General features: G+C 40.1%; 1 protein-coding gene across 1 annotated transcript in view; it reads left to right on the top strand.

The window, feature by feature from the left end:
* LGR4 (leucine rich repeat containing G protein-coupled receptor 4) overlaps positions 1-25,877 on the top strand; it is a 1,155,492-nt gene that overhangs the window by 823,717 nt on the left and 305,898 nt on the right. The window contains exons 5-6 of the mRNA XM_044059308.1: positions 4,661-4,876; positions 6,873-6,944. Of these exons, the coding sequence (XP_043915243.1) occupies positions 4,661-4,876; positions 6,873-6,944 (288 nt within the window). The remainder of the gene's footprint in view (positions 1-4,660; positions 4,877-6,872; positions 6,945-25,877) is intronic.

Genomic DNA, 25,877 nt, shown 5'->3' with positions numbered 1-25,877 from the left:
ACATATGTTTGAATGTTTTGGCTTTAGTAAGAATCCTGGTAGTGATTTGTTGAATCTGAGAGGGTCTTTAAGTAAACATGGGATAGTTTGCAACAGAATTCTCAGAGAGGGTGGATGAATAAAGAAATGTATTTTCAGAGAATATTAAAACCAGTAATTGTGTGGCAACTTTTGATTTGAATTTGGATACTTAATTTGGCATAAAATGTTATGAAATTTTGTAGGCAGATGTGCACACACATGCTTTATCCAGTTCAGTTCAGGGTCAGAGAGAGGCCTAAAGCCTATCCTGGAAAATATCAAGGGCAAGATGAGAACCAGTCTTGATGGGAAACAAATTGCATCTTGTGGTACATGCACTTGTGGCCAGTTTAGCATTGCCAGTATACCTAGCAAAATGTGTAACTTATTGGAGACTGGAGACCCCAGCAAACCCATGTGAACAGAAAACCCTTCAAATTAAACATAGAAGGGCCTCTAGCCAAGAAATGAACCAGGGGATTACTAGTGTAATACAGTAATGCTGACCACTGCACCACATTGCCATCTACATGCATATAAGTTTGTATGTCTATATAGACAGCCATGTGAACATTTTTGGAGGGGGTACCAATACATGCAAGTCTGCATTTAGAATTAATCATGGATGAAATGTGACAAAATGTTTTTAAGATTATTTTTTTCCCCTCTCTAGAATGTTATCTGGGCTGCTGCATACAAACCCAAGGCTGATTGTAGTTAACAAGTCCATGCATTATGATATCCAAAAACATCACACACACACCCCCCCTGAAATAAATGTGCCAGTACTGTTGAAATTTTGATTCTGCCAGTCAAAGGAATTTCAATAGGACTTTCAAAACTGTTGCAAACGTATGACATTTTATTTCAGTTTTCAGTTCATTATTTCTTTTTTTTTGTGAGTATTATGGTAATCCTGCCAGCAGTAGACACATTGATTCCAGTCCATGTGTGGTTTAAAGCAGTAACATCTCGTTAGTTCTAGCCGTAGCAGTGGGCTTCTCAGAAGCACACCAACATCAAACCTCTCACAAACGTAAACATTGAAGAATCAAAATCAAAGTAAACTGCAAGTGTTGTGTAGAAGTTCACAAAGGGTTCTCACAGTTGTGTAAATGAACTATGTGACCGAGAGTCTGAGTGGTACACAGTTTGTATATATATATATATATATATGTGTGTGTGTGTGTATATATATATATATATATATATATATATATATATGTATATATATATATATCTTCTTGAAGTCTGATGTTTAGTGCACTGCTCAGTGTTTCTTGTATCTTGTCTTGTAGCTACTGTGTATAAAATTATTATTATTGCATTTAACTTCCTTGTACTTGTAGGTCTCCCTGTTGCAAAGAATGTGTGAATTCTATAGTTCCTCATACATATATGTGAATAGATAATGACTGCGTGGCTAGGACAATCACTTGATGTGCTGTTAACACTAGTCGTAACCCTTGCACCTGCAGTAGAGAACTGTGAATTACAGTTCAAAGTTACACAGCTATTCAGTGATGCTTGACAGAAAATTTTATTTATTAAACAGAATTCACAAATTAACCTTAAACATGTTAAATTAATGGTGCAAACAAAACTACCCATTGTGTACTTCAGAATAAGATATTGTTAATTTGTCATGTTTGAGGTAAATGGTGGTTTACTGTGTAAAAAAATATGAAACATTGTGTCTTTTGTATAAGTCAACCAGTCTGGGTTATAAAAACTGTCTAACTTTTGAAATCATTATTATTGCATTAGAACATTCCTGTTTGTTTTGGAGGCAGTAAAATAATTCCACTATTGGACAGCATGTTGTATACTCGAAAGTCTGTTTAAATCCAAGATCCACTTCATAAACTCTTGTGACCTTGATTAAGCTTACTTCTTTGTGCTCCAAAGAGGTGTGAACCTTTTCTACTACAAATATATATATATATATATATATATATATATATGTGTATATATATAAAAAAAATCTCTTCCCCCATGTCTGATTAGCCAGCTCTTACCTGTCAGCCTTATAAGAAATCTCGACAGAGCCATAAATAAAAGTGGAATAAAGGCCCCAAAATAGGGGCAATTTTTAAATAGTGATCTTCCAAACTTAGAAAGTTGATAGAATAACAAGTTTTGCATTAACATGAATTTTCTGAAGGATATGAAGTCTGAAACTCAAATGCCTGTCATTAGCTTCACTCTTTAATGATTTGCCAACTAATTTGCCAAAAAAACACAATTTTATGAAGACTGACCAAAAATATGAGGCAAAAATCTGTCCATTCTACGAAAACCTGTACAGTTGAGAGGTAGGTTAGTCAGTTTAGGCAAGTTTAGCTTTAAGCCTCTCCTAGCTAACTCTTCATGTACATCTTGCACTACACAGATATCTGTCCAAAGAGTTAATTAAGCAGTTAATACGTACACACCTTTAATTACTGAAGTAGGTGTCTGATTTCACCAAGCTTGCACAGGTGTTTGTGTGCATGTGTTTTTTTCCACTTGCCAAGTAGGGTTTAGTATTGACTTGTCAAGTCACAAGTTGTCAAAGATGAAGCTCATTGTGTCAGGTTTTTATTTTTCATACTCATTTCTACAAAAGCAAAAATTCTTACCATTGGGGCCTGTGTGCTATGGTCTTGCACCCCCAACTTATAATAAACAAGCTTCAGGTTGTACATCATAGAGAAAATGGGATAAAATAAAGGGTGAAAATTCCAAAATACAATGATTTACAGCTTCACTGACTTTTGAAACTGTCATTCAGTAAGTCTCCACAAGAATGTTTTCATTTTATTTCTGAAATATTGACATTTACCTTGTCCAGCAGGCATGTTTTGCAATTTATACCCCATCTTGTGTAGGTATCTCATTTGTAAGTTTCCACAAAAATGTTTTCTTTTTATTAGAATACTTTTTATTGAAATTGGCTTTATGGCTCTCTCTGTCTGTCCGTCCGTGGTTCTGTCTCGCAAAGCCGAATTCAATAATTATTTCTGAAGTCTACTATGAATTTTTCCCCTCTTGCATATGCATCTCATTTAGTCCCTTTAAATAATTTTTGCACGTGTGATTTCTTTTTCTTTCAGATCCTCATTAAACTGAGTTAGCATGTCTGTTACCTTTATCGCATTTGTAATGTGGCTGATGAAGTCCAGGAAAATAGCTTCCCTACAGCTGGGATTTATTTTAAATGTGTGAGGTTAGGCGGTGTTTTTAATGAAATTACTAGGAATTACTTGCCGATAAGGTAGATGGTTCTGCAGCATAGATTGCTAAAGGAGACTGTGTAAGTCTCCCATATCAAGCTCTATGAATATTAATTATTAACTTGATTAATTTAATCAGCTTGTTTCTACCAGTGAGTAAAGTTTGCAATATAATCATGAAGTGCCAGGCCAGCTATGTCACTCACACCTGTTGCACATTCTTCCACCCATGTATTTTGGCATCAGAACTAAAGTTTTGGTTTGGTCAAAAGGTTAGGTCATCAAACATCATTCTAAAAAAAGTGTGTATGTGTGTGTGTGTGTGTGTGTGTGTGTGTGTATATATATATATATATATATATATATATATATATATATGTAATGTATTCTGTTGATATTAGGTTACATTAAATAGGAGGCTGAGTAACAGTTTCATGTTCTGTAAGCACATCAAGTAACAGCTTCTACAGTACTTTACATTAAGAAAAGAGAAACTCCTTATGCAGCATTCACCATCATGGGTCAAGGTTTTACTACTTTAAATTAGGACTCTGTACAGCAGATATTTTTTTTTCTGAGTCTGTCTTCTGGCTGGGAACACAGTTCAAGTTCTTTGTAAAACTATACCTTAACATGCTGTCGTGAAGAGGGTTTCAAGCTAAGGGAGCACATTTAACTTGAGCAGGTTAAACATTGCTTCTTGTTCCCTGAAGCCTTTTAGCACTAGGGTATGCTGCTTTAATGTTACAAGAAATGTTGTGTGCCTAAATGCTTATTCTGTTTCGGTTAGTACTCTTTTAAAACCAGCCGTAGCAAGAAATGAATATTCAACACCTGCATTCTGTAATATACAAGTTGCTCGCTTTGCATTCTAAAGCCTCTTTTAAAATCTTTGTGGCAGGGTAATGTCCTGTGACCTACTATATTGTGTTATGCAGAGTTTACTGCTTCATATTTATCTAGTTACTTTGGAAAATGTTTGTATTTCAGGAAACTTTCAGCAAAGTCCAAAAAATGACCCAGGTGTGTGTAAAAGAAGCCACTGTGCGTGTTTTGTTCTTTGTTTCTTTTTATTAAAATTAAATGTAGAAAGTAACTGTCATTAGTATATGCACAGTATACCATCCAGATAAAGAATATGGGTGCTTATGTGCTACAGCATTAAAAGAGTATATATACATACATAATATGTAACTACACAGAGTGGAATAAGTCAAAATCCATGGGAATTCTTATATGAATCACTTTCGTCAGTTTTGAGTGTGTGTGGAAATTTAAAAACTAAGTATGGAAAAGGAAAGCAAATGTGAATAATAGAACTGAGAGATGCAGGAAATGTATAAACCATGCTAATAAAAGTATAGTATTTCAAGTCTGTAAGTGTTAGATGTTATTTTCCTAACTATTAATTTTTTCTTCTTTAGACGATTAGATGCCAATCATATTACAATTATTCCCGAGGACAGTTTTGAAGGGCTTACGCAACTACGGCATCTGTGGCTGGATGATAACAGTTTGTCTGATATCCCTATCCGTCCGCTCAGCAATCTTCCTTCACTTCAGGCACTAACACTGGCACTTAACAGAATAACACACATTCCGAATTTTGCGTTTGCAAACCTATCCAGCCTTGTTGTTCTGTAAGTATATTTATAGATCATATCTACTGTTAAAACATCTGAAAAATGCTGACATGCTTTACCAGTAAAAGCGAAGTCTTGTAAAAACACTTTTTTTCCAGGAAAACGTGTAAAATGTTTGAAATCATTAAGTGAAAAATGTTTTGAAAAAGTATTTGAATGAACTAAGATGTGATTTGCAAACATAGAAGCTATAATTTACAGAGTTGTGCATATGTATACATTTATATTAGAAAGTTTAAGGAATGTAGAAAAAGCCAGCAGAGAGAGAACTGTGTCAACCAACTATGTCAACTGACTTTAAATATATTTGTCAAGAAAAGGTAGTACAGAACCTTTTACTATGTCATGGACTTCCTGGCCAGTTCTTTGCCTCATCTAGCACACCGTAATTGCCTAAAGTGTAAGGAATATGGCCTTGCTCTGCAGAAGAAAAATTTATGTTCTAGAGGTTGGCTGGTGAAATAATTTGTGGTGTGATGCACTTGTATGTTTAACAGTAATATTTTCAACATACCCAGGGAGTAGCAAAAAAGGAGGCATTGTCTGAAGCAGAATGATCATGATATCTTGCAAATATTGCTTTAATTACCATTTTAACAAGCTTGCCACTTGAATTTGATGTGAGCTGAGACCTTGGCCACCCCTGCTACGTGTCACAAGAGAAAGCAGCCCCTGTCAGACACAGGAAGTGAGGAAAGGCTGGGAAATGTGGATTTCAAATCTTAGACTACAGAACAAATATTTTTAAAATTCATCATCTTGCTAGCCTATTTATAACCAGAATTTAAACTTGTTTCCATCTGAAGAAGTAGGCTTTGCAAAAATTGATTGCTTTTAAGGGGAAAAAAAGGGAAAAAACTAATATAATGTGAAGAATGTTAAATCTTTTTCACTTTGGTGATGTTTTTTTCCCCAGGCTAGTTATGTGATGATTAAGTGGTTTCAATGCATTTTTTTTTGCGTTTCAGTTCATTTTGATCTTTTAATCATTTTTGTGATGTATCCAGGTTTATGTTAACATTCAGCTATACTGCAGTGCTTATTTCTTGCAGGTTAAGTAGACAGTATTAATGTAGGGACTGAAGACCATGTCATGTAAGTCAAGTAAACAAAGAGATTACTTGAATGGAATTCATCCCTTGCAGATCTTGTCATTTTTGTGAATTTTCCAATGTGCAAAGGCCAGGAGAGGTTTTAACCTTCTTGTACCATTGAGACTGTAGTACTTTGAGATATTTGCAGCACAGTGATGTAATTTTAGTGGGTCATATGATGCAAAATAATTAGATTGTAATGTTCATACAGAATGCAGGGCATTGGTACTGTATATGTGATGTCTGTCATTGTTTTCATTTGTCCAGCACATTAACAAGTTTGTCTGTATTTATGAAACAGTAGTGTGGTGCCTGAGCTCAGCAAGTTTCCTTTTTAAAACTGGAACAGAAATTTTTCCGTGTTAAATGAGGACGTTACATGATTTCTGTCTTTTGAACTCTTGATGCAAGTCAGCAAACTGACTTCACTTATCCCCATACCTCTCGACGTTCCAGATTTTCACAGAATGCCTAGATTTTTGTCCCTTATTTTTGGTCAGTTTCTCATAAGATATGTGGTTTTCTGGCAAATCACTGGGGAATGAAGTCACTAAATAATGACGTGTTTGAGTTTCATACTTCATATCCTTCAGAAAAAGCATGCTAACATCAGTCCTTTTATTCTAGCAACTTTCTGTGCTTATAAGAATAGTAATTAAATATGTCCCAATTTTTATTGCCTTTTGTCCAAATTTGTTCACTAAGAAGTTTATCCCTAAGCCTTTTCCCCCATTATTTGCTTTTGTTCTTTTTTAACACTGCGTAATGGAATGTAAAGATGATGTACATCGTCAGAAGACAATGAAATCTCCAAACAGATTGTTAAATGCAAGATCGTGTGCTTTCTTAACTCCTCTTTTTCTGTAAGTTTTAATCTGCATGTTTTTTTTTTCTTACAGACATCTCCACAACAATAAAATAAAAAACATAGGAGAACACTGTTTTGATGGGCTGGACAACCTTGAAACTTTGTAAGTACTATTTATACAGACACTGATTTTATGACTTTCTGTTACTGAAAAAATGCAGATAAAAAGTAACATTTTGTAGCTTTACTGTAATTTAATTTTCAGGTGGTGCCAAATAGTTATATTCATTTTGGATATACCTTATGTAACTACTTGCATCAAGTTGTGTTTTAAGTAATGGTAACATATGGAAGTCAAGTAAGAAAGGTGAATTTATCTTTAGAAGCAGCAAATAAAAGAATTTCTGAGTTCCACTGATGACCAATAGCTGCTTCTCCTCCTGATGTTATTCATAACCAGTCATTACCCTACATGTAAAGGGGGGGGGAGCTGAGTAGCAGGGGTCTGCGCTGTCATGCAACAGCGAATATGGGGCTCTTTTTATTTATACCCTATATTCTTCTTCATGCTCTCTGTAGTATGTCAGGAATGATACATCTTAGATTAAGATACCTTCCTGGTGTAACTGATATTAGGCCCATTTATCTGTTCAGCTGTCATTTTCTACAGAATGAATATGCATTGCACCCACTTACACTCTCCCCATAAGGAAGGAGAACATTTCATAAACCACACAGTCCACCTACAGCAGCTGGCTTTTTGAACCCAATGTTAAGAGGCAGAGGCAGGTCACTGGCATTACAGCCAGATGTCCTGCCCCCCCCCCCACTGCGTGCACACACACACACACACACACACACACACACACACACACACACACACACACACACACACACACAGTGCTATCCAGATAAGTATGAAAAACTCTTACATAAAGTCTTTCCTTCATCCTGATTAACAATGTTTTTGAATCTGAGTTGACGCCGAGTCTTTCTTTCAGCTGTGCTGTTTCATAATTTGTGTTGTGTTGTATGTGTGTGATTGTCTTCCCATTTGTAGATTTGGTTGCATCACAGACTCTGTATGTAGAAAATTATGCAGGATTGTGCTTTATCGGTGGCATGACAGAAACTCTGACTCATGTAAATTAGTATTCATAAAAGGAAGGTGCAGTTTGTGAATTTGAGACGATGGTCAGCTATGCATGGTGCCAGTTTAGGGGTTATGACTGGCATTGTGCCTCCACCTTATACATAGAGTCAGATCCGGAATTCCAAGTTGGGGAGAAAGGGATTTAGTAGTGGGAGCCTTGCCATATACAAAGGTGGATGTGTTCTCTGCTGAGAAAACCAATAAATGCTGCAGCATTTGATGCCTGTATGTCCCATTGTTCTTGCCGTCTGTGTTGGGAAAAATCAAGAGAATTAAATACCAATGTCATTACTTTCCTGACATTTTATAAACGACTGCATTTTGTTTTGCATAGTCCACTAATCAAATAGATTGGGAAAGATTATATGTGAATTTCATATGATCTATGTCCTTCAGATCAGTGCTGCTGCAGGTAACGTTACATTACAAATAGTAATGTGATGGTATAAAGAGATAGCTGGCCTTTAAATGCATCCAATATTCTGCTGTCCCTCAGTCTTTGTCCTCTCCCACCCTTTTGCCATGCCTTTTGAAATGCATCTTTGGGGGGTCCACCTTAGCACCCATCCTGATGTCATTCCACAAGTCCACAACCCTCTGTGAAGAAGTGCTTCTGCAGATAAATTGATTACTTTGCCCCAGTGGTTTGCTGTCTGTGTTCCCACACCACATCTTCCATGCATCTTCTGGACTACAGCAAAAATAACTCCAGCTGTGTGGTCTGTAGTCCATACCATTACTTCTCCATACTTCACACTCAAATGAGGTTTTTCTTCTTGATTCCATACAGCAGCCTGATGTTTCCTCTTCTTGCATGGCCACTGTAACTTCATAGAGATTCAAAATATGGCCTGACCCAGGGTTTGGTAGAGTGGTAATGCTACCTTTCTTCTTCTGGCATCTATCTTTCTGAAGATATAACTTTTCATTCTATTCACTGCTGCCACTGCCCTTTCACTATGCTCCTGGTGTTCCATTCTGGGTGTGTTCAACAGGCCTAGATCTTTCCTCTGTCACTTTCCATTCCATTCCCCATATCTGATAATTCACACCGGAGATGATGGTGGAGATCCAGCAGTTTGCATTTATCTGTACAGAAACTCACTGATATCTTTCTGCCCATTTGGTTAGCCTTTCAACCTACATCCTTATAGTGATTCCCTTTTCCCCACTGATCTGTGTTTGTGTCAACAGCAGAGGTTCATACTATTTTCTCTCCCTTTGTGTACCTAAACTAAAAATACTGGATAGTATTAGGGTCATAACTCACCCTTATGATCTTCCAGTAATCACTTTTCTTATTCCTGACTTCATCATTTTCACTGCTGCCTTGTGTCATGTGCTTCTGCATCTCATGTGGGACTCAGTCAGAAGCCTTTGTAAAGTCCATCAAACCATGTACCTTGGTAGTTCCCCGTTTTCTCCTATAATACAGTCTTAAAACTAGACCAAGTCTGATTGACCACCCCTTCTGGCCATGAAAATGAACTTGGCTGTATCCAGTCCCCCCCTCCTCCCCAAGAATGATTTTCTGTTATATTAGTAGACATGTATTTCTCCAGATTTTTTTCAAACTTCCCTTGTACAAGTATCTGTTCCAGGGAGAGGTCAAGTCCTCTTGAGAATGTTTGATATTCACATCTAAAACAGTATAACATGTCAAGAGAAAAGCAAAAGAGAACTATTCAAATATTTTAGCTTAATGGGAGTTGTCAAGCTGATACATGGAAGTGGCAAATAACTGGATACAATATGAAAATATTTGAAGTAAAAGTAATAGCTAAAATGATTTTAATGTTGCAGCACATTGAAGTGCATGGCAAAAATTGTGTAGGCATACAGGGCCAGAGATTCTGAAAGTTTATGTAGGAATAAAACAATTCACATTTAAGAAGTTTGCATTCAGAAGTGGAATTCTTTTGTCGTGTTCATTGTTAGAGCAGTTGGGGAAGTATGCCTGGGGGAGAAGTTTGAAATGGGGTATCTGGGTTGGAGCTTAAGTAAGCAATGGCAGCATCTGCCAGAAAATAAAGAACATGAACATATGCTCTATGTTATGCATTTCATTACTAAGCAACACTAAAAAGGGATTTTATTCTGTTAAAGAAGAAGCTTATGTTGCTTTCGTTTTCTTCATGGTGGAAACAGAAATCTAATTTAGTTTTCTAGACAAGATGAATGTTTTCAGGAAATTTGATACTTGCACATTTGGAAGAGGATTGCTGCCGTTGATTTTCATATTTAGCAATGATTATATCATGTGACTTATTGTTTTCCTTCCTTCCTTCCTGCAATTTCCTGCTTCATCTCTGCACCTGGATAGGATGTTCAGCTCATTTACTAGGGTCTTACTTCCATGTTAACATGTGTATTAAAAAGTACTGACACACAAATTATAACTGACATGCACAGATTAGGGCCAAGAGTAACAGTGCAGCTGTTCATTGCAGGCAGACAAGTTCATGTTCTCAATCTATTATTTTAAAACTACTGTTCTCAAATGATTATTTAAAACATATTGTTTTTTACGACACTGCTGCATTTTTGAGATATTCTACTGTATGTCTTGTGTGATATTTATTTATTTGACATTTGTTAACTGGGTTGGTCCAACTGAGCCAGTGGCACATTTTCAGTGGTGACCTGAGGAGAAAAGCTCCAAATACATAAACTTTAACATTGCTAGGAAGTGTATACAATTATAGGCAAATCACATTTGATGCAGTATATACAATTAAATCACATATGATACAGTAATGCAAAAAAGGTAAAGTCACTACACTGGCTTGAGTTTCCAAACCACCTCAAATTTACCCAACTTCTCATTATCCACTCCATTCTCAACAAACCATCCTTCTGTCCTAATCTCTCTTCACTAGTCTCCCTCTACACTCCCACTTGATCCTTAAGGAGCTCAGATCCACATCTGCTGCAAATTTACAAACCTAACAAATGTGCAGGACAGAACTTATACAGCTACTCTTCAGCCATCCTCTGGAACAAGCTCCCTTTGACTCTAAAAAGCCTACCCCATCTCTCTTAAACACTACCTTACCCACCTCACTACTTGACCCTGCAACCTCCCCCCTTTAACCTAGTACACATCTTGGTCTCATCACACCTCTCTCAACTTCCCTTCATCAGCCTACTATCCATCTCATCCTCCCTCCTTATCACCTATCAACCCCCCTCTTCCCCACACACCTTCCTGCCACCCCTTACGTTTTAATTCAAGACCTGCTTTCTCCTACCTAACTCTTGACAGTATGTATAAAACCTTTCCCAACTCCTCGCAGGCCACCTAATTCATACTAGGACCCTCACAACTGCTAATGCACAAATCCTATCAACTCATCACCCCTCTTCACTAACTCTGCAAACTGCCCCCCCAAATCCCACTGCTCCCCCTTACTTATCCTGCTTACATCACCCTCAACTACCCTCCATCTGATCTAACTACATTATAGCTTTAAAGCTGCCATATGACTGTATCTGTGTTAAAACTCTCACTTGCCTCCCTATTTATATCCAATTAACTATCCTTACACTATTTGTGTATTTAGCAAAATTTGTGTTCTACTATTTTTGCATTCTTCTATTGAGTATTGTGTAAATAGCAGAATTTTTGAATTATTTTATTATTCTACTGTATACTGGAGCTTTGCTCACCTGGCCTCTACTGAAAAAGACTCTGTCCCAGTCGAACTATCCCGGTCAACAAATGTCAAATAAATAAAATAAATAAATAAATGCAGTGACTCTTTAGAACACAAGAATAGTATGAAACACAAAAAAGAACCCATAAAACCCTTTCTATGAAAGCTGCTTGGGACAAGGTTCAGGGGGAAGATTACAGGGGCATGTCTTGTGGTGGATTGGGTATTGTTTGAGTGAGTTCTTAAAATTGTGCATCTGGGGTATGCTTCTTAGAGTCTAGGGAAGCTTGTTCCAAAGGCGGCCAGGAGAGTAGCTTGTATAAGTTCTGTCCAGCAGATTTGTTGGGTTTGTGGAGTTGAAGCAGGCATTGGTCATAGCTCCTAAGAGGTTGCGTAGGGGTATATAGTGAGATTAGGAAGGAAATACTTGAGCAGGAGGAAGGTTTATTGATAATGGAGTGGATTATGAGTAGCTGGGTAAGTTTAAGGTGATTAGGAAATTCAAGCCAGCTAAGTGACCTGAGGGTCAGACAGTGGTGAGTTTTGGCTGGGAAACTGGCAGCAAATCTGGCCACTTCGTTATAGGAGGATTCAAGCTTGGAGAGAAGAGTAGACTGGAGATTAGAAAAGATTTGAGAGCTATAGAAGAGTTGGAAAGGAGGTAGGCATTGGCTAGTGTTGTTCTAGTTTCTAAGGTGAGGAATTTCTTGTTTTTGTATGGGTGGCCATGCTTTTGATGGGTTTTGTTAATGCAGTGATGAATGTGAAGGTCGAATTTCAGCTGGTCATCTATGATTACTCCGAAGAACTTAGTATGGTTTTCTGGAGCTATCATGGTATTGTTGAGAAAAGAGATGGTGAAAGAAGATTTAAGAGGGTAAAGTGATTTTGGAAGAAAAAGTAGGACTTTTGTTTTTTGGGGGTTGAGTATGAGCTGGTGTCTTGTTAGCCAGGTTTCTGGGAGTTTGAAAGATGTTTGTGTGAGGGTTAGAAGATCAGTTGGGTTATCAGCTATGGATATGATGGTAGAGTCATCGGCATACAACTGTTTGAGGGATGACTGGGCACAGGATTTGTCGAGTTCATTAGTAAAGATGTTAAGAGGAGGGGTCCAAGGATGTAACCTTGTGGGACACGAGTTTTGGTGCGGAGAAAGGGGGAGAGAACAGATAGCCATTTGACAGATTGGTGCTGGTCTGAGAGGTAGCTGCTGAACCAGGATATAGTTTTGGTGGAAAGGTTAAGTTGAGAGAGCTTTCAGAGGAGGATAGGGTGGGAGACAGTGTCAAAGGCTTTGGACAGATCTAAGGCTAGGCAGGATACAAGCTTATTATTATATGTGGCTAGGGCAATGGTGTTGGTAAAGGAGGTGAGAGCAGTGGAGGTGCTGTGGTATGGGCGAAAGCCATGCTGAGTAGGGGTGAGCAGGTTAACTTCAAAGAGGTGGATCATAGTTTGTTTGTATACACAGTGTTCAAGAATTTTGGAGAGGGGAGAAAGTATTGCTATTGGCTGAAAGTTAGAGAGTTCTGAGGAGTTGTCGCCTGTGTGTATGGGTATGGTATAGAATCTTTTCCAAAGAGCTGGAACATTTGATTCAGCGATGGAGCGGTTAATCAGGCTAGAAATTGGGCAGGCTATAAATGTAGCAGCATGTTAGAAAGAGAGAAAGGAGGTTATCTGCTGATGGGGAGCATGGTTTGAGCTTTAGGAGGAGTTTCTTAATGGAGCTTGTAGGGACTGGCCTCAGAGAGAGGGGGGGAGATATCGTGAGGGGAAGATGGAGGTTGTGAGGAAAGGGAGGGGGAGAAGTCTGCATAAGTTTTCTTATGGTGTCAATAAAATAGGAGTTAAAGTTGGTTGCAGTTTTGAGAGGTGAGTTGTTGGGGAAGGGGTTGGTGTGGAGGATTTCATAGATAGTGTTCCAGAACTTTTTAGGGTTTCTGGATTGAGTGGTCTGGGATTGGTGGTAGAAATGCTTTTTATCAAGATTAATGTTTGTTTTTAGTGAGGTTGCAGAGTTCCCTATAGGTTTGGTAGCGGGGAGGGTGAGTTAGTCTTGGACCAAATTTTCCAGGCAGAGTCTCTCTTTTTGAATAAGTGTCCGAGTTGAGTACGTGAGCCAGGGGGAGTTGAGAGATTTGACTTGAGATTTGACTTGATGTTTGACATTTTGCACACCACAGTCTTTTGCCAGTGAATGTTAAGGCATAGCTGTCAGGATCATTCTTTAACAATGGTGAAAACGGCTTTGTAATTCAAATAAATGGAACTTTAATATAAATGCACAGTATAGCAGTTGTATGCAGTGGTGTCTGTTTAGAAGAGATCCTTTCTTAATATAATTTGAAAAACAAAACCTTTTTTGTTGCATATTGTAGTATGAAAGAACAAAATACTGTACTCAATTTGATAATTGCAACTTGCTCTACTTTTCACTAGTTAACATATTCTGATAACTTCATAAGGTCTGCTTGGCTCACTTAGTCTGCCCATTTCACAACCTGTTTCACAAGTCAGTGATTCTCCTTAAAGGTCCAGTACACACAGAAACTGAAATAACTATTATTTTTTAATCTTTTTTATGAAATTCTGTGCAATCCCAATCTGTCACCAGCATGATAAATGCATCTTACTGGTTTTAATGTTTTTTTAACCCTGAATGCTTTCATGAGGTAAGACCTGCTGATATCTTTTCTTAAGAGGCTATTTTTCACCTATAGAGAAAGCACAACTGATGACATTAATTTGCACATTATTCCCTGCCAGATTAAAACTCTATTCTGCTGTAAAATTAAGCAATGAGAAATGCTGTTAAGTTTGATCCTCACTGAAAGTGTCAGTGACTGGTTTGCAGTGACTCTTACATATTTGTATCTTGTGCTTTGGATACACAGTCAATAAAATAATTTTGCAGAAATGTAAATAAATGGAGATAACATGGCATTTTTCAGAAGTTAATTTTTATGAATTTCAGGTCCTGTTTTTCTCCAGCCTTCGTTACCTGAGTCAGCCAGAGTATCATACTTTCTGGATTGCAAAGGTCAGCTAATTAGTGAACTTGCTGTCAGTCGTTTCATCACATTTAAAGTACCAAAGGCTCAGTAGGTTTGTCACTGGTTTCTAAACATTTAACGTACAAAAGATTCAGTAGGTTTATGGCCACAGGGAGCGTGAAAATGCAGCTATAAATGGCAGTACATAGTTGTATGACCCTAGTGCATGTGAAATAATACTGAGCTAGAGGTACCTTGCTGTGTGTGTTTTCCTTGGCAAGAAGATGAAATATGTTGTGCAGTATTTCTTGCTAAATGGATATCCTACTGAAGACAGATGAATGTCTGCCCAGCATATCAAAGCCTTAGGGCCCTTCCAGGCACCATACATCAGTTATATGACCTACATCCAAGATCTAAGGTACATAAGTGATGTATGACTGTCTAATCCCCAGAACTTCTTTATCACCAGTCCCAACGCTACTATTTGAATTTGGTCTGTTAAGTTGTTCATCACATTGTTTCAGCTACCATGCCTCTGGGAGACAAGTACCCCACTGAGGACTATTCCTTTCCTTCTTTTTATTAAATTTTTCCTATGATGCAGGAAGAGACCCTTGACTGTGATGGCTTTTCTTTCTCCTCCCAAGGTCACCTTCTTGACAGCTTTATTTCAGTCCCTTCTTCCTTTACAGGTGGTATCTGTGGGAAGGTTTTTCTGTGGGCTGTGGAGTACATGGCTTCCACCATTCCTATGTCTCCTTTTCCCAGCTTCAGTGGTATCTATAAAGGGGTCTACTTTGAAACATCTAAAACCCATAACATCTAATTTCATAACATTGAGACCCGAACATCTAAAACCCAAAACATTGAATTTCATAACATCTAACACTACAAATCACAAGAAAATAACATCCCTTCCACATATAATGACACCAAACTACCAAACACACTTTTTGCTACGTTTCTGCAGGGGGGCAAGCCCCCCTGCACCCCCCTCCCCCGTAAATTAAATATACCAACACCAAGATCGCACTACAGTGGGAAAAAGTTAATTTCCTAACCCCACTGTATCAAGCCCCCCCTGCAGAAACATAGTAAAAAGTGTGTTTGGTAGTTTGGTGTCATTATATGTGGAGGGGATGTTATTTTCATGTGATTTGTACTGTTAGATGTTATGAAATTCAGTGTTGTAGGTTTTAGATGTTTTGGGTTGTAGATGTTCTGGTCTCAGTGTTATGAAGTCAGATGTTATGGGTTTTAGATGTTTGGAAGGGTCCCCTATAAAGATAGTCTGGCTTCAGCATTGTCATCCTGTGGAATTTCCCCAGTCCTGTTTTGCCTTGGCTCATCTCAAACAAGAATTTATGTGGTGGATTTATCGGGTATCTCTGAATCCAGGTTTACCTTTTCAGGCTCTTTCCCCCAACTCAGGAGCTGTATACAGATGCTTCAGATCTGGGATGGGGACTTCTTCCAACAAAGTCAGGTTCCAGGGAGTGTGGTTTCCCCAACAACTGGATGACCACATCCACATCAAAGAAATGAGGGCTCTGCCTTTGGTTCTTCAAGCCTTGTATTCTGTTTGGGTTCCATGTCCTTTATGGGTTTTCACTGACAACACTACTGTCTTGTGATAAATGTGGGGGCATCAAGTCATGATTTCTTTGCAGACTAGCTCTTCTTGTTCGGGACTTTGCTATTTGCCATCATCTGCTGCTTCAGGTTCTTTACATTCCTTTAAGTTACAGTCTTGTGGCAGACAACCTGAGCAGGTCCAGGGCAGGTCTTCACAAGTGGATGCTTCACAAAGAGGTCTTCCTGGACATTATCCATTGGTAGGGTACTCCTGAAACAGATCTTTTTGCCTCCCCTCTAAACAGGATACTTCCCAGGTTCTGTCCTAGGGTACCATGTCCTCTGACTTGGAAAGTGGACACCATGAACTTTTCTTGGAGAAGGATGTTTCTGTATGCTTATCCATCTCTTCCTCCGTTTCTGAAGATCTTACACAAGATCATGTAGGACAGACACAATGTTGTTGGTGACTAACTTTTGGCCCATATAGCAGTGGCTCCCACTTCTGTTTAATCTGGTTTAGGGCAATCATAACAAGTTATCTCACAAGATGGATCTGCTCGCACAAGACAAGGGTTCTCTCATTCACCTTCATCTATTCAGCCTACATTTGAAAATTTGGGTGTTAAGGTTTTGATCCCTTTTTCAACATGGTTTTCTGAGGGCATGCCCCTGGTTTTGCAGGAGGTCAGAAAACCCACTACTGCAAAATCCTGTGTTGCTAAGTGGAGAAGATTTTTTCATTGATGTCACAGACGTGAAAAGGACCCTCTTTTATTGGGTTTTCCTACTATTATTTATCTGTGTGAGTTGCTCAGTTCTGGTGTGGCATATTCATCTCTTAAAGCTCATAGGAGATTATTAGGTTAACTGTTCTAGGGCCCTTACCAGCCTAGCCAAGTTCAGCCCAAGTTCCCAAGGGTGTCTGGTTCAAGCAGACACTAAAATTGGCATCTATTGCCCCTGTCCAAGAGGGGTGAAGTTACAGTTAACCATCCAGTTATCCAAATTACACTTAAATAGAGCCAATGAGGAGCTTTGTTTAACATGAATAGGGAGCTTATTCCAAAGGTGGGGCAACCTCTGTGAGATAAATCTGTCTCTCCAGCAAGTTCTGTTGATGTCACTTTCCAGGTTAAGGTCCTTTGTGCCATTTGACTTGTGAATGTACAGAATTTCCATTAAAGCTGGGTCAGAGAGATTGCTCTATGTGGAAGGCACAGGTCGCCTCTGAGCAGTCTGTATGACACAGAGTTAAGGTGACAATGATTTCTGTCTGTCCGCATAAGACAGATCTTGAAGACCCTGAATTTTCTTTGTAAGGAACCTTTGTGGTCTCTCCAGATGTTCTTCGTGTTTCACTGTTGTAGTCATTACATTTGGGTAATCTGCTGGCAGGTTGCCCTCAGTCAGCCTGATTAACAAAGTCTTGGATCCTGCGTTGGTTGCTCTCCCTTCTTCCATCAGGTCGTCAGGGGTATAAAACATGCAGCCGACGCCATTTTCATCAGTCTTTCTTGCCGCGTGGTGCCCGAAGCAGAAGTAGTTCGCAAGTGCCAGTCGGACGACTCCTGAAATTTTCGTTTTTGAGTTTCAGAACCGAAGTCTTCAACCTAAAGTTAAGTACCCCATTGGGGAAACTTTTTCTTTCTCCTTACTGATGTCAGTAAAAGTTAATAATTGTATTACTTGTGGGAAGCAAATACCTCATCAGGATTTTCATTTGTACTGTATTCCTTGCCTAGGTCCTGACCACAATGTGCCTTGCTGTCGGTTTTGTGCAAAATTTAATCAACGCACTATTAAGTGTCTGTATATTTTTGCATCTAAATATTTTGGCTGAAGATTTAACTATCCAGAAATGTCGTTGGTTAGCAATCCAAATACCGGAATACACAAAAAACGCAAAGAAAAAGACAGAGACAGACCATCGAGGTCCAAAACTGACGACGAAGCTTCGCCTAAGCCAGTCACCGGTTCGCGACTCAGTGAGGCGCTTTTGCAGGCCCTGATACCTGCTACTTTTGATTTGCAGGCCTCTACTGAGACCCATTCAGAGTCCGGTGTGCCGCGAGACACTTTATGTATTGAACCTGCGGATATGTCTACCTTAGATGGGTCCGGTGCCGCTGAGCAGGCACCAGCTTCTGAGGGTGTTTTCAGGCCTAAAGATTTGTATATTAAACCGACGCCATCTTCAAAACCTAGGCCAAAATCAACCTCTATGTCTAAAAAACAACGTTTGGATCACATGCACAGGCCCCTATGCCTAAAAAACAAATGATCAAAATGGCTGAGGATTTAATTACCTTGATCAGGGGTTGCCATCCCCCTCCTGCTAAGAGGCCTAGGCAAGGCACTGACTATGAATCATCTGATCAGGTTTCTATTTCTTCTGATTCCTCTTCTGATCAGGAATTATCTATTCCACCTTATGAGGACTCTGGTGAAGAAGAATCCATCCCTTCTGCTTCTCCTCCTGAGGATTTTTCTTTTGGAGAAACTCTACATACCTTAAGGGAACACTTTCACTGGGAGAGTCAGGATTTCTCAGAATCTAAAAAGAGGCTTAGGGATTTCCTCCTTCCTCAGCATAGGCCTTTGGCTATACCTCCTGTTCTAGACATTGTTGATGATGTTTTCTCAGAATCCAGCATGGCTCCCGATTCCCTTCCTCCAGCTCCTAATAAGCCAGACAGATATTACAGGGTCCCTGACTCCCACAAATTCCTTTTTAAAAACCCTACTGCTGACCCTGAAACCATTTCTCAGGGTCCCAAGGGCGTTAAGGCCTCTACTGCTAAAAATCCTACCCCTTCTGATAGAGACTCCAGGGCGCTGGATAGATGGGGTAAGAAGGTTTACACATCTGCAACCTTGGCAATCAGGGCTTTAAACTGTCAATTTCATATGCTTAAATATCAAATATCAACAGCATATCATGGGCTTACTTAAACAGAAAATTATGTTGATTTCTGACTGTGTGGAAAATAGAGTTACAGGATTTATTGCATTCAGCTGAACAATTTGGAAAGCATACTTTGCATTGTGGTTTTGATTCCTTGAAGGCCTCTTGCAGGGACGCTGTAACTGGATACGAATGGAAACTGGATCCACAAATCTTCAGCATGTTGACACGCAAATGGGGGAGCTCAGACATAGATCTTTCTGCCTCACCCCAAAACTATCAGTTGGACAAATTCTGCACAAGAATTCATCACAAAAAAGCTTGGAAAGTGGATGCTCTATCCTTCAGCTGGAAAAACCTATCAGTCTATGCCTTTCCCCCTCTGCTTTCCACGGTCTTACTAAAAGTCAGACAGGAAAAACCAAAAATGATTCTGATTGCTCCAGACTGGCCTCGCCAACACTGGTACCTGCTCCTACGCAATATGTCACACCTTCCTCCGTGGTACCTGCCTCAGACACCTTATCTACTGTCTCAGCAGAACTGTCAAATTCTGCGCACTGAGATTCAAACTCTGAATCTTGCAGCATGGCTAATCAACTAATTTCAACAGTTACATCTCTCAGCAAACCTGTGATGGATGTCACTTTGGAGGCTAGAAGGCCTAGTACTAGAAAATCTTATGCTGAAGATTCTGTGCCTGGAACCAAGCACAAGGAATAAACACAGCAATGTCCAATATTCCTCAGATTCAGCAATATTTAACTGAGATGTTGCACAAGGGCCTATCCATTTCTTCCATAAAAATCCATGCTTCTGCCATTTCAGCTCATTACAACACAGAGCCGCCCCTCTTTTCTCATCCCCTGCTAAAGCAGTACCTCAGAGGGGCCAAGAATTTGAGACCCTCCCCCCCAGAAGAGCACCAACTCCTGCATGGGACCTCAATTTCATGTTGGAAAAACTCACCCTGCCTCCTTTTGAACCAGATGCTACTGCAGACATAAAAGTTCTCTCTTGGAAGACAGCTTTTCTTTTAGCAGTCACTTCAGCTAGAAGGATTGCAGAACTACAGGCTCTCATGGCAGCGGAGCCTTTTATTATCTTTTACCCAGACAGGGTGGCTGTAAGGGCCAATCCATCCTTTATGCATGAAGTGGTATCTAGTGTGGCTCTTAATCAGACCATTCATCTGCCAACCTTTTTCCCAAATCCACAGAACAAGTGTGAGCGGATTCTGCATTTATTGGATGTACACAGACAACTAAGATTCTACTTAAACAGGACAAAATCTCTCAGAAAATCTGAGCAATTACTGGTGGCATTTACTGCAGGGCAGAGGGAAAGGCTATTTCAAAGCAGACTATTTCAAAATGGATAAGCCATTGTATTCATTTTTGCTACATGCACCATGGTAAACCTGTCCCCAAGGGGATCAGATCCCATTCCACCAGGGCTGCATCTACTTTTGCAGCCTTTCTCAGAGGGGTTCCTACCAGAGACATTCTAGAAGCTGCTAACTGGAGCTCAATTCATACATTCACCAAACATTACCATTTATCTCACTTCTCTAAATCCAGAGCAGGCTTTGCCACTGCTGTCCTGCAGGGCCTTATAACTGCTCCTAATGCTGTATAATTCCATCCTCCCAACCATAGCTTTGGGATACTACCCAAATGTAATGACTGCAACAGTGAAACACGAAGAACATAGTACAGTTGTGTACACTTACCATAAATGTAGATGTTCGAGTGTATTCACTGTTGCAGTCCTGGTTACTCACCCGCCAGCCCCCTATTTTTCTCTTACTATACCTCTTCTTTCCTTCACTATGCTCAAAAGCCTTTTTGGTGTATTTGCTTTTATTTGGAGGTATAATCTTTTGTATTCTAAATTACATGCATATATATATCTCCCCATTTGGGAGACACCTGACATCTGGGGCAAGAAAAACTGATGAAAATGGTGTCGGCTGCATGTTTTATACCCCTGATGACCTGACGTCATGGAAGAATGGACAGTAACTGACGCAGGACCCAAGACTTTGTTAATCAGGCCGACTGAGGGCAACCTGCCAGCAGATTACCCAGATGTAATGACTGCAACAGTGAATACAATCGAACATCTACATTTATGGTAAGTGTACACAAATGTTCTTTGCTGCAGGTGTTTGGAAAGGAACATACCAAAGAGAGAGTCATACTCTATTAATGGCCTGATGAGGGAAGAGTGCAGGTGGGGTTATAACCTTTTTTTTTTTTTCCTGGAGGTAGTGCTCTTACTTATGAAATGATCAATATAAAATGCCCTTCTTACCACTGTGGAGACATGGTGATCAAAGTTAAGGTCGCTGTCAACCTGTGTGCCCAGATCTCTCACCACTGAATGTGTGCTTAGGGTATTGCTATCGATGTAGCAGTTTGCAGGGACATCACCCTTGCCAAAGGGGATGATAATGCATTTTTGCATTAAGTTTAAGACCATGACTTTGGCACCAGTCATTAGGTGGCTTAAGACCTTCTTGCAGGATGTTGACTTCGCTAGGGGTTTCAGTGATCGCTCTCAATTTGTAGTCATCAGCAAACTTTGTCAGCCACAATTCTTTAGTTGTAACCTGTACTTCAGAGTAGACTCCAAACTTAGAGGTCCCATTACCGGTCCCCTGTGGAACACCACTGGTTACGGGTCTGCTGGGGGGGTTGGAATCCCCTATTTTGACTGTATGAGTTCTGTCAGTGAGCCAGTTTACAACCCACCTGACAGTATATGGGTTGATACCCAGCTGGGTGAGTTTATCAATGATGCCTGAGTGATGGATTGTGTCAAAGACCTTGGCTAAGTGTAGGTAGGCCACATACACAGATTTGCTCTCATCTAGGGCTTTGGTGACTGTCTTGGAAGAAGTCCACCAAGTTTAACAGGCATGATCTCCTCTTGACAAAGCCAAACTGGGTGGGGATGAGCGTTTGAAGATTTTCTGTGTCTTTGTTAATAAGATCCGTAATGATTCATTCCTTGACCTTGCAGATAAGGTTGGTCAGGCTAATGGGTCTGTAGTTCCTAGGGTCCGTGGATACACCCCCTTTGTGCAGAGGGATGACTGTAGCTGTTTTCCATTCCACTGGACGATGCTAGTGCTTATGCTGTGATTGAAAAGCATGCCCAGTGGTGATGCTAATTTCTATTTTAATCCATGTAGAACACAGCCCAGGATGTTGTCTAGTCCCATAGAGAGAGAGTTTTTGGCCTGGGATAGGGTATTTAAGGCCTGCTCCTTGGAGATACTAGGTGGGGAACAGGTGTTAGGGATGTTTTGGGGTATATGTGGCGGGGATCTGGTTGTGAAATTTTCACTGAACCTGTCAGCCAGCAGGTTTGCTATATTCACAGGTTTTTGTATATGTAGTACCATTAACTATGAGTTCAGAGCAAATCTATACCTTTGAGGTTACGAATGTAACTAAAGAACGCCTTGTGATTATCCTTAGTTAGGGAAGCTAATTTGGATTCGTAGTTACTTTAAAGGACTTCACTAGGAGTCTTATTCACTTGTTTAATTTAGGAAGGGATTGTTTCTAGTTTTGAGACCATTATTTCCTGCTCATAGACAGCAGTTTCTTTCTCCTTTTGTATACCCTATTAATGGCAGTTGTCCACCAGGCAGGTTTGTTTTTCATTGAAGATCTTGCTTTGGTTCTGTCAGGTACTGCAGAGTCGATACAATTGTACAGGTGCTCATTTAAAGCATTGGTGTATAACTCAGCATAGATGTCTGTTCCATCAGTGGTGGGAGGGCCTATGAAGCTATTTATGCCATCACTTAAGATGTTGTAATTGGCCTTGGAGAAGTTTCTTAGTCTGGTTGTTGATAAGGGCAGGAGTCGTTTTGTGTTATAGCTGCTTCTAACGAGACTGGTTTGTGGTCAGATCTCACCAGGGATGGCCACACACAGGAGGGTGATCCAGTGGTCCCCCATGTTGGTGAGCATCAAATCCAGGATGTTTGAGCCCCTTGTGGGTGTTTCAACCAGCTTGTCCAGACATTTGAGTTAATGAAGTCCAGGAACCTTTGGTCAGGTGAGTTAGAACACATATAATTTACCCAGTCAATGGGTGGGTATTTAAAGTCACCCAAAACCAGGGTGTTTGGTTGTATTTTTGATGGACTCAAATAGATTTGAGTAGGCTGAGTGGATGTCCTGATTCAAGGAGTGGGTCCTATAGCTGGCAGTGTCCAGAAAAGGGGTCTTACCTACAGGCAATTGCACCCGAAGTAATTCAAGGGAATCGTGCTATTTAACCAATCTAGAGGTGTATTTATCTTTAATGAATATTGATACACCACCTCCTTTAGTTCTCACGCCTTCAGTTTATGGTCTGAATATGTGGAAGGAAATGTAACCTAGTACAGCTGGGGTGCTCTCCACATCCTTAAACCAGGTCTCAGTAACTGCACAAATGTCAGCATCTTCCAAAGTGAGCACTGCTTCCAGTGAGTGCAGTCTCTGGTTTAGACTCCTAGCATTTAGCAGGATAACCTTGAGTTTGTTTATAGAGGGTATTTTTATATCAGGAATTTTGTTCTTGTGACATTGCCTAAAAAGGCACTATGGTGGTGGCAAGAGCCTTGGCCAGTAATTGAAATCCCATGAGTGACAGATGAAGACCATAGAGGTCTGTCGACCATGTCATCCCAGGCTGACAGATACTGGATCCCCATTGAATGACACCAGAAACTAAGCCAGTTGTTGAAGTCCATCATTTCTTTTTTTTGTTTGTATTGAGGCATCATACTTGGTGAAGGTAAAATGCTGTTTAAGGCTAGGGACATACCTGTCTGAGATGCATAATCAGAAAGCTCAGTCATATATCTCTTCATATAGTCCAGTGAGGTACAGTGATGGTGTCGTAACAGTGGCTGTTGTTGAGAGACGTGAGTGCATGTGTGATGTGTCTAATCCTGGCACTTGACAGGCAGCTGACCATGACTTTTGACTTTTTCCTTATCCATCCTGCTGAGAGAGACACCCACAAGGGGCTCAAACATCCTGGATCTGGTGCTCACCAACATGGGGGACCGCTGCACCACCCCTAGTGTGTGGCCATCCCTGGTGAGATCTGACCACAAATCAGTCTCGCTAGAAGTAACTGTAACACAAGAATCCCCTTAGCAACAACTAGACTAAACTTCTCCAAGGCCAACTTGGAGGATCTACTTGAGTCTCACAACTGAGTCACCTGTAACTAAGATGTTTGGTTTTGTGTTAGGCCTTAGGGGCTTGACTGGTGAGACACTGGTGTGTGATACATTATGTGCACTATGTTCTGCAGATGATGTATTATGTGAAGCATGCTTATGTTTGTGTTTGGGAGGTCTCTGATGTTTAGGTAAGCTTCTGGTAAGGACCTCTGCATATGTATGTAGGTTTAAGTGTTGTTGGTTTGGTAGGTGCAGGAGGTGAGGTGTGCATGCTGACAACTTGTTTAGTATTGGATGAACTGACTGGTAAGCGAGAGAGCCTGGATTCTAGGTTCTTGATGTAGATTCATCTCTCACATAATGAATGTGTGTGGACTAGAAAAAGTGGGTAGTCAGTGTACATGAGGCAGTTGCTACATTGCCTCAGGATGCCTGTGTCGATCAGGCTGGCTGGAGAAACTGTGGAAAATTGTCCGTCCGTAATGCTAGGTAAGTTGATGCGGTCAGAAAACAGGAAGGAGCAGGTAAAGTAGAGGATAGGAGAAGTGGACAGAAAATACAAAGGGCTAGTGGGTAGGATCTGTGTTGGTATCTCAGGAGCTTTGCTGAGCGTCTCACCTGTCATTGAGGGACAGACGCAAGAACCTGCCGATGGAGCACCAGCAAAGTACAAAGGGAAAAATTTGCAGGCAAAAATGTTGTGTTTGTGTCTGTAACTGCCAACGGTGTCTACCGCTGCTCGACAGTGGGCGTTGTGCAAACAAGCACAAATCCATGCAAACATGGTGCTTATGTAACAAAGGAGAGCAAACTGATTTAAACGATTTAACCAATAAAAACGCTCAAAACTGAGCCCTATTCCAGCAGCCTTCAAATAGATGAGTTCTAAATGCACATTCCAGCCACTAGGGTGCAGGGGAACAGTCTTCAACAGAACTCAATTCAGCAGGTCTGAATCTAGTATATGCTACAGCAAACAAAGTGCAAAATCTTGGGGGGGAAAACAGTTGAAATAAGCAGCCACAATAAGTCTTCAACCAGCAACTTCCAGCTCAGAAGGACAGAGGCTACCCTCCCCTCCCACAAGAGTGTACACTACAAACTTCTTAATTTAAAATAACTGGCCTGACGCCCAAGCACTTAAACCAGAACAAAGACACTTTGACTAACAGAGACACTAAGGCTTCAACTGTCAATTCCCAACTTGGAAGGATGTAAGCTACCTCTCCTTCCACAAGAGTGTAGACTACAAACCTTATTAATGTAAAACAACTAGCCTGAAGCCCAAGTGCTTCAACCAAAATTAAGAGGCTTAGAATAACAGTTATAACAAGCAGTAGTAAATGCAGCAGAATAAATGCAATTGAACACTTTTAAGAACAAACAGCAAAAGCAAATTAAAGTAATAAATTGGGTAGAAACACAAATACAGTAAAAGCAGCTGAATAAAGTGCAAGTTTTTTTTTAAGTTAAGTGGAAAGAGAGGAAACCGAAGATTATTCAAGGATAAGAAACTAAGAGGATGGGCCTTCCCCAAATGATTTCACTGTACTCAGTAGAATGAGCTGATGAGATGAGACTGGGAGGAGTGTCTAAAATCAGATT

The sequence above is a fragment of the Protopterus annectens genome, chromosome 17.part0 (assembly GCF_019279795.1).
Source record: "Protopterus annectens isolate FY-2018-M chromosome 17.part0, PAN1.0, whole genome shotgun sequence".
Taxonomy (NCBI): domain Eukaryota; kingdom Metazoa; phylum Chordata; order Ceratodontiformes; family Protopteridae; genus Protopterus; species Protopterus annectens.
The sequence above is the reverse complement of the archived record's forward strand: the minus strand, read 5'-3'. Positions and strand labels throughout refer to the sequence as shown.